At 44.2% G+C, this 10,384-nt stretch overlaps 1 protein-coding gene across 1 annotated transcript in view; it reads left to right on the top strand.

Annotated features, from left to right (window-relative positions):
• Nucleotides 1-298: 298 nt before the first annotated feature.
• Nucleotides 299-10,384, top strand: part of LOC147684827 (uncharacterized) — a 96,023-nt gene continuing 85,937 nt past the window's right edge. Inside the window, exons 1-2 of the mRNA XM_086939733.1 lie at nucleotides 299-755; nucleotides 1,051-1,809. Of these exons, the coding sequence (XP_086795859.1) occupies nucleotides 299-755; nucleotides 1,051-1,809 (1,216 nt within the window). The remainder of the gene's footprint in view (nucleotides 756-1,050; nucleotides 1,810-10,384) is intronic.

Genomic DNA, 10,384 nt, shown 5'->3' with positions numbered 1-10,384 from the left:
ATCGCAAATTGGTATGTATGTAACAAATCACAATTAAATAGCGATTCGGTAAAAATCGCTATTTAATTGCGAGATTCACAAATGCGATTCCTTAATCTTAAGAAATCGCAATTTTGCGATTTCTTAGCGTGAAGAATCACAATTTTGCTAATTTTGCAAATCAGACATCTTGGAAACTCAGGTGCAGCTTGATGACATCACAACCAGGAAGTGACTGTCTACCCATGCTGCACCTGAGTTGCTGAGTCAGAATCAGAGTGAAGGAGTGCTGGAGAGTGAACTGTGCTTTTCCATCAACATGGCTGAAACTGGAGACATGCCCAGCCAGGAAACCCAGCAGCAGCAGCAAGAGGGAGAATGTGCAAGGAAGAGGAAACAGAAATTCTCTGAGGCTGAACTGGAGGCCTTAATACAGGAAATGGTGCCAAATCATGAGCTACTGTTTGGCAAGAAATCTTTGAAGGTGCCAGAGACCCGCAAAAGGCGCATTTGGGCTGACATACAGCAGAAAGTGAACGCAGTGGGGGTGACACACCGGAGTGTAGATGAACTACGAAAACGCTGGTATGACCTGCGCCAGCGCTCCAAAGAGAAGTTAGCTGCCAGGCTGGAGCAGTCAAGGCACACTGGTGGAGGGACCTCAACAGTGTCGGACTCAACACCTCTGGAGGAACTGGTGGAGGGGTTCCTGCAACCAGAAAGCGTAATGGGCGTGGCTGATCTAGACAGCTCCAATCAACCAGCATCTGTATCAGGTAAGAATCATGCCATCACACCCCTAACATCACCCAAACACCCCCCAGCAGCGACCTAGGGGCAGGAAAAATGTTTTGTAGTCCAGAACAGGTACACAGGCAGACACAGCAATGAATTATGGGAGATGTGGTCACATGAAATTCAAAGTTGTGCATTTTCAGCCAGCCAGTCCCAAATAGCATGTGCAGGTCAGGAAAGGGAAATAATTAAGAAATGTAATCCCAAACGGTGAAATTTATTATTTTCAAAGTGCAAGTGAGTACAGTTAATAAATGTGTGCTATTCTGTCCACAGCACCATCTATAACACAGCCTACAGGAAGTGGATCATTGATTGATCATCCAAACTTAGGAGACGCAGGGCATGAGGAGCACACAGATGGGGAGGACAGCCCTGTCATCACTCAAAAGAAACAAAGGAGACACATAGTCAGACCACTACCATCAATGGAGGGCGAGGCAGAGGACAGCGATGAAAATGTGTCCTCCGAAACCACACGGCCACAGCAAGAAGTACATGCACGAGACCACCAAGTCCCACAAGCCACAGCCAGGCGCAGACGTCGCACAACCAGCAATAATGAAGATCGGGGTGAGGGTTCAGTGTTTGCCGGCATGGAACGGAATATGTTGCAGGCACAGCGTCTGCAAGCAAAAAACATTAAATCATTACAAAGAGAGGTGAGGGCAGGCTTCAGGGGAATAACGGGTGAACTGAGGGGTGCCATGCAGGCGCTTTGTGAAGAACTACGCACAGACTGTGCTGCTAGGCGCCGAGAGCTGCAGCGCCTGGATCGATATACAGCCATTAACCACCTGGCCTCTGCCACAAACATCCTGTCCAGGCGCAGCGTACACATGCAGCGGGATTTGGCACATGGTAGCCAGGATATAGCTAGTGCACTTGTGCAGGCAACATCTGCTGTAGACGAGCTGCAGGCAGTTCGTACTACAGGGCCTGGAGTACTTACTCCCAGTGAAGAGGACGCACGAACAGGGCGGAGCAGCAACACCCCACCACCCATCATGGAGAGGCGCCGTAGTGGCAGAAACAGTAGGCCTACAATGTCCAATGAGGATAACGCTGTGCAACAACCAACAGGGGCCTCAGCTAGGCTGCGCCGCATATGAGGTGTTTAGTCTGATACCACTGGGAGAGGGGAGCTACAGACTTGACTTTACACTCACTCCTGTATTCTATATTGCACTGTGAGGAAAACATGTGCATGACAAATGGAGTGTGACTAATTGGCATTAAGGATGTGTGGCATTATTTCTCCTGCATTTAAGGAATAAAAACACAGTCACACACATAAGATATGGCATTGTGTAATTTTTTCTTACCTAGAAATAGTTGCGCGTGATCTCATCACGCCTCTGGCGCCCAACTGCTGCACCCGCTAACCAGCTGCCATACGTCCTGGTCCAGGCCCCTCCTCGTCAGAGGATTCTGATTGACTCAGCTCCACTGGTGTGCCTTTCCTGGTGGCGATGTTGGGCAGCCTGGCACATGCTACCACTATCTTGCAACATGTTTTGGGCTGTATTGTAGTGCACCTGCACTTTTATGGAGGCAGCGGAATCTGCTCTGAAGTATCCCGAATCTGCGTTCAATGGTGCCTCTGGTTGCTATGTGTGCTCTGTTGTATCGCCGCTCCCCAGCATTGGCAGGATTCAGGTAGTGCGTCAAAATGAAATCCCGGACTGCATATGCACTGTCACCTGTGGGTTGAAATGTTAATGGTTAGTCACTGAACTGCACATGGTAGTAAGTACAAATGTGCCATATGTTTAAATGCATTTACCTACTAGATATCCCTCGCCAAACTCCCCTTTGGAGAGTCTACGGTATATCCCACTGTGACGGAAGATGAAAGCGTCATGTGTGCTGCCTGGATATTTTGCTACTATGTCAGTGATGATGTGTTTGGCATCACACACCACCTGTATGTTTAGTGAATGGTAGCATTTGCGGTTCCTGAACACGTACTCATTGGTTTAGGGGGGGGAGATTGCAACATGTGTCCCATCTATGCATCCTAGCACGTGGGGGAATTGGGCAATTTGGTAAAAGTCCTGCTTGGTCTGGTCTAGTGCATGTGGGGTGCTTGGGAAGTAAATGTGGTGTTTTATTCTCTGTACCATGGCATCAAGGAAGACATGGAAAAAGCACAAAAGTGCACTTTGTGACACCCCTCCTGCTGTGGCTATCACCCCCTGAAAACGACCTGAGGTCAACAGGTGTAGTGAACACAGGACCTGGATGTGAGTGGGGATAGCATGTGTCCTGCATGTGGGGTGTTCAAAGAAGGGTCTGAGTTCTTCAATTAAATCATGAATACTGTCTTCATCCAGTCTCTAGTGGTTGTAGATGTCCTCCTCAGTGCGCTGGTAGGTGGTAAAGCGCGCACGGAATATCCTCTCCTGGCGTCTCCTGCTCTGTGCAGCAGCTCTGAGTCGCATCCTCCTGGCTATCAAGTAAAGCCCCGCCATTGTGGAAAAAAGTCTGTTGCATTCTGGTACTCCTTAAATAGGTTGCACCTGGTTACCACCTGCTCCTACTTGGTGGTAATTGCGATTGCAACTTGTAGTTGGTGGTAAATATCGAAAACCCTACAAAAAGCAATTTTTTGTAAATTAAAACAGTGCCATGTGGCAGACATACATGCCCTTAGGGCATGTATGTGTGCCACATGTGCACCCATGCAGTATTCAGGGGTGCAACAGGGTGTCAAAGTGACACCCTGCCTCCCTTGAATGTGTTCCCCATTTTACTGAATCAGTATTTACTGATTCGGTAATTCCTATTCATTCCTATGGGCCTGGAGGCCCATAGGGATGAATGAGAAATACTGAATCTTACCGATTTGGTAAAAAATACCGAATGAATACCTACATCCCATTTATCGATTCTAAAATACAGAATCGGTAAAATTCGCAATTTTAGAATCGATAAATCTGGATTACCTACATGTATGTAAATGTAAATGTATAGGCATTTATATAGCGCACTACTTACCCGTAGGGTCCTAAGGCGCTTCGACCGCTGCGAAACCCTTCCTGGCTTCCCTGAGAGATGGTCCCTTAATGGGTATCTCCAGGGTGAGACCAGGCATCCCCGGCGGTCTGGTGGGGCCGTTAGTGAAGATGAGGCAAGCTAATGCCCAGAGTTGCAGAGTGTGATCGCTGATCAGAGTGGGCACCGAGGCGAGAGAATTATCGAGTCCGCTGACCCTGGTCCAGAAACCTGCCGCGCCGGGAATCGAACCCTGGTCCCGGGCCGTCCTCTGCTCTCGGGTCTGCCGCCTCTAACCAGTGAGCCACACTACTTCACTTCTGGCCCTGGGTATTAAAGCCGGTATATATCACATGTGGGGAGGGAGAATTTAGGACTTCCTGAAGTGAGAAGCTGCATTTTCACTAGACTGTATTGATTGCACGAGGTCCGTTCTACCTGTATGTTGTAATGCCACCTGTTTGTCATTTTTGATGAAAAGATCTTTCACAAAAACACAGTAAGGATGTGGCCAAGATGCAGTTGCAAACAGTGGTGAAAGCTACTTAAACAAGAGTGGGAGCACAGTAATGGGAGGGAGGGGGAAAAAGCCAACAGAAACAGACATCCGGATGGAGCAGATGACAGAGCCAGCTAGCATAGATGCTGTCTGATTGGCTCAACAAAAAGTAGAAAAATAGGTACCAAATGTTCAGGCCGTGGAAGGACACAAGTACTAGGCCCATTCTCTAGGAGAAGGTCACATGCAAGAAGAGGGAAGTACCGGCTGCAGAACTGACTAGCAGGAAGCAAGCAATTAAGAATGGCTTTCTGCTGCTAGTGGCTGAATGCATTGACAGAAACCAGAATGTGTGCACCTGCTCATGTGCGCAGGTGAGAGAGAACTATGACTGGGACCATGTAGGTCTGCTTCCAGCCAGGGGCTGGCTTTAGCAATTTTTTAACTCGATTGAGACAGTGGTAGGAGGTTATGGTGTCAAGGTGGGGCCCACCGGCTTTGTGCTGGTATTTGCTCTTAAGTGCCGCTCTCCAGTGCAGAAAGAGTTCCATGGTCCCAATATATATGGTGGCAAAAAAATGCAGTGGTATAAAAACTCATATTATGCAGTACATTTTAGGAAGTGCTAGAATTTAGTTTTGTAAAATCTGCAGATTATGCAAATTATGTGGCAAATGCTGTAAACCCATAATCATGCATGCACACTGTAGTCACAGAGTTCCATAATGCCATGGTCCATTTATCAACACTTTATCTGTGAAAACCAAAAACCTGTCAAATCTGTCAAAAACCAAACATTCTAATTACAGTCAGTGCGCTCTTTTTTGCTCTTTTTAAGAAAACAGAATTTTTAAGCGAACTACTAAAAAATAAACATTATATTAAAATACATAACTGGTAACATGTATAATATGTTCCTATATTGCAACAAACTAAGAGATTCAGAGAGAGAGGTTACCCACAATGTAACAAAGTCAGCAAAATCACTAGAGGCCAGATACTATTTGACCCCATCATCAGTAAGGGTGATGACAGTGAAGAGGGGACTAGGATTATCCTGACATACAACAACAATTCCAAAGACATCTAAAGAATTTTTGTCAAGAGCTGGGACATACTCACGAGTAAGCATGGGCGAATTTTGCGAATCTGGCGTTCGCGAATTTGCGTATTTGCGAACTTGCAATCCGCAAAATCCGCGAATTCTCGCGAATTTGCAGATTTTTTTGCTTTTATAGTGTTCGCAAGGGTTTCTGCCAGTTCGCGAGGATTTTGTACCAGTTCGCAATTGCGATCGTACTTGTCGGCACGCAACGGTCGCGACTATGTTGTTTTTACGTCTGGTTTATCATCACAGGTTCACAGCACCCTCTGTTTCAACACTGCCACCCTCTGTTTCACCCATGCCACCCTCTGGTACATCAATGCCACCCTCTGGTTCATCATAATCACTGTAGATTATGGGGGGAAAAAGCAAGCACACCTGCCCTGCTTCAACTGACATGAATGAATTTGGGGTTGATTTATTAATGTGTCACTGTTTTAAAATTCCAGCCTGGCACCTGCTTCCTTATCTGTAATTTGCTTTCTGTTGCAGTGCAATTTTTTTTCCAGGATTTTTGTGGCCTACTTGTAGCTATTCTATGATCCAGCTGTGAGGGTCAGAGCAGGGTCATACAATTGTTGCAACTAGCAACTGAACTCTGGAGGGGCCCCAGTCAGGAAGCACTACAGGGAATGGTTACTAATGATGAATTTGAACTTTTGCACCTGCTGAGTGCTTTCAGTTTAGCAAAACTCGTTTTTCTGCAGAACAGCAAATGTAATGCCCCAAACAAACTTACTTGTGAAAGTTGATTTCTAATCCAAAAGTGATCCAAAGAAAGTCAAAAGGCCTCAAATCCAAAAAAGGGCAGGCAAATGTCAACCTGAGGAGTTATTCTGATAAAAATCATCATTTTCAGAAGGTATATGCTGCTTGCTAGTGGATTTCTTGTGCAGAATTGCAAATTTTGTAATTTCGCGAGTGCGAGATTGTTTCTGCCCGCCGCACCTACATGTTCACAATTGTGAATTTACGCCGCATGCCACAAAATTGTATCACCAAGAAAAAAAAATCTGCTGCGTGCGAATTTGCGGTAAATTCGTGAGCGTTCGCGGATCGCGAATTTACCGAAAATCCGCAAAATCCGCGAGCGGAACGGATTTTACACCCATGCTTACTCACGAGTTATCCCACCATAGGTTACACAATACAGAATAGGCCTAGAATCACCTACAGGAGGGGACGCAGCCTTAGAGACACACTTGTCCACAGTGACATCACTATGCTGAGACCGCGGAAGGAACATAATCTCCAAAGTTTCTTCCTGTATGGTCACTGTAACGACTGTAGGAACAACTAAATGCATAAAATGTTCATGACAGACAGTCACAACACCACCAGGACAATTTCCCAATTCCTTCCTCGCAACTTTTCCCTTCAGGGCTAGGTTTGGGTTTTGGGGTACAGGGGTATTTTTAGGTTTCAGGGCTAGGTTTGGGTTTTGGAGTACAGGGGTATTTTAGGGTTCAGGGGTAGGTTTGGGTTTTGGGGTACAGGGTTATTTTTAGGGTTCAGGGCTAGGTTTGGGTTTTGAGGTACAGGGGTATTTATAGGGTTCAGGGCTAAGTTTGGGTTTTGGGGTACAGGGGTATTTTTAGGGTTTAGATGGGTTAGTGTTTAAGGGTGTTGGGGTATTTAAGGAGTAAGGGTGGGTTATGATTATGGGGTGCAGGGGTATTTAACCCCTTTACTGCTAAGGCAGTATTATTAATCTCATATAATTTCCATTGAAATCAATGGAAAGTCCATGACGAGTTACCCTTGTCATTAGCAGCCAAGAGGTTAAAGGGAGCAGGGTGGGATTAGCACACAATATGAGACATGGCATGAAGAGCAGACCGTGCCACATGCCCCCAGCATTTGTCACACCCCCAGCACACGCCCACAGCACAATGCAGACACGCCCACAAGGTACTACTTTGCTGGCACGGTTCTTTTACCTTTTAAATGTATATGGTGGGCGTCTGCATAGCCTATGTCCTTCTACTGCAACTGCCCTTTCCAACGCTGTATTGGGTGTTGTGATTGGTGCTGTGGTTCCTGGGATTACCAGCCTCAAAGGTTTGGGCTCACTCTTTAATATATATATATATATATATATATATATATATATATATATATATATAAAAACAATCTCAGCTTTCTCTCGCCTGGAGCCCAATCACGGATACCAACGGCGCAGAAGAAGAGAGGAGACCCAAGTGCAGGTGAGCAGTGGTTTATTCAGTCGTGATGAAGGCGCACCTCAGCATAACGTTTCGGCCTTCACAGAGGCCTTGGTCACACATATATATATAGGTCCGATTTTTTAAAACTGACATCTTTACCTAACTATAACGTGACTTTAACTTTTGTTTTTTCAGCGAATTTCTACTTTTTTTTAAAATGTAAAGTTAGATATTATTACCATACGGTATTACCCTTTGTTTTTTTCAATGAATATCTAGGATTTGTTTAACGTAAAGTAATATTTTATTGCCATACATAACTATGCACATCCCCAATGTGCAGAGCCAGTGGCTGTGGGTGGCGTGGGTTGGCTACAGGCAGCCCCTTCAAGACAGGCATTGCCTTCGACTGTACACAGCGTAGACTAACTACAGGGCCAACAGCCCGTTCGCGGCCAATCCATCACAGACACTCACACCCCATTTATTTTAATGGTTTTCTGATCCCCGTGATGTAGTGCCAAAAGATTCATAGTTAAGCTAGTTAGTTTAAAGAGCCACTTTCAGATCAATGCTGATAGACCAAGAATCCCTGAGTAAGAGCGTTCCAAGGATGTGCATAGCACGAACACAAGCATAGCATATGAAGACAAAAGTGCACATGCTAAGGTGAAGCAAAGCAAAACTTGACTAAAACAATTATATTACATTATTTATAAACAAAGCAGTAGCTTTGCTTTAAAAAATATTAATGTATTTTTTTTTAGTTACAATGTTGCCAACACGTCTGTTTGTTGGCATTTCATGTATCGCGTGCATTCTAAATATCGAAATCAGAATATTGAGGGCACTAAATATCAAGCACAAAATATTGACCAGTAAGTAAGTCTAGATTTTCTATACCTAGCTCCAAATATATGTGCCCACGCCGTACATATATCTTCAAGGTACGTATATGTGAAGTTAGAAATAGTAAATTCATACTTACCCACCTGCATTTACCTTTCCTTCGTCATCTGCAAATACCAATGTGCTTACTATTAACCCGTTAAGCGCGCCGCAAATTCCGCCCCAGTGCAGACGTTCGATTGCGCTAACGGGATCCGGACGTCCAACGGTCGGGCGCAGCACTAGCGAGGTAGTGCACGCGACGACCGTTGGACGTTCGCAGCACTGAACGGGTTAAAACCCAATTAACTGAGCATTTAATACCCCAAACAAAGCTTTAAAAATAATTAAAGAACTATCTAGCACAGATTACGGCGGCTATTCCAGGCTCAGTGTCCTTTTGTGGAGAAAAAGGGCATCATTTCTTCTGAAAAAGTGGTAACATTAGAGCTTCCTTCAACAGTGATAATGTCAATCATAATGTTTGAACCACTGCAGGAGTTCCTCCTTTAATGAACCCTCTTTCCTGCTTTCAGCCGGTATCTGAGGAGTGTTTTCTGAGCAAAATTTGATACCTATGATCCATCTGTCACCTGGATCCTTGCAATATGAAAATTATTAAATGAACCTGTGCATAATTAGGAAATGCAGCTACTCAAATTGGTAACAGCTCCATAGCTTCTGCTAGCATGTCTGACAAATAGAAAAAGTAATGATTTCGTCTTTCTTTAAAAAATAATGCTGGTACATCCAATTTAGTCAATGCTAGGCCGATTTAGCTTTTGGAAACTCTAAAATGTCAGAAACAGGAGCTAATATGAACATGATATTTTTTTATAGAATTCTTCCAGATGTTAGATTTTACTGAGGCACATTTCTGCCAACTGGACAGAACAGAATGAGTCTTCAATACCTCTTTAGATCATCTCCATATCTATCCTAGGACAGAAGGCTCAGCTAAATTAGTTCATCTGGATTTATCTGATTGATTTCTTAATCCTTGATTATGGGAGGCAGGTACCCAGGGTCCAAAACTGCCCGTATTGCGGACTGGATGAATATTAATCTACTCCCTATACAACACTGATCAGACAGAGGTAATTATCTTTGCTGGTAAAATTTCTAACTTGTCTCATATTTGGTGGCCTCATTGTCTGACGCCTTCACCCCTTGGTATGCCAGAAATATCGGGGGAGGGGGATAATGGCAAGAACTTTTGAGATTATTTTTTATTTGATCTTTCTTTCTTGTAAACCACACTTTTGTAGGCTTTCGTCTGCATGCTTCTAAGTGTTTAAGGGGCCGATGTATCTACTGGATTTTTAGTCGCAAACGCTGTGATTCGCAAAAAAACCAGCGTTTGCAACTAAAAATCAGGACAACAGGATTTATAAAGGAAATAGCATTGCAAAATGAAGGAATTGCAAAATTTCGATTCCTTAACTTTGCGCAAGCATTGAAGGAATCGCAAAAAGCGATTTCTTAAATGCTATGTAAGAAACATTTAAGTTTAGCGAATTCACCTTAAGAAATCGCAAATTACCACCAACTTCAAGTTGGTGTTAATTTGCGATTTCTTTCACAAATTCACTTTTTGGCATTTATGAAGGTGCCATGTGGCACTCAAACATGCCCTTAGGGCATGTATCTGCGGCATATGCGCACACATGTAAAATTCAGGGGTGCAGCAGGGTGTCCTCAAGACACCCTTGCACTCTTGAAATTATTCTCAATTTGCGATTCTCAAATTGCGAATCGCAAATTGAGAATAACTTCCCAATAATTCCTATGGGCCTCCTGGTCCATAGAAATGAATGGGAAATTATTCCTTAATTGCGATTTTGCAATTTGCAATTCGCAATTTAGGAATATTAAGAAATCGCAAAAAAATTGCTATTTTCTACATACATCCCAAATTGCAATTCTCAAATAGCGATTTCTAAAAAATAGGAA

This window comes from Lissotriton vulgaris, chromosome 10, assembly GCF_964263255.1.
Source record: "Lissotriton vulgaris chromosome 10, aLisVul1.2, whole genome shotgun sequence".
Taxonomy (NCBI): Eukaryota; Metazoa; Chordata; class Amphibia; order Caudata; family Salamandridae; genus Lissotriton; species Lissotriton vulgaris.
This window is presented reverse-complemented; position numbering and strand designations above follow the sequence as displayed.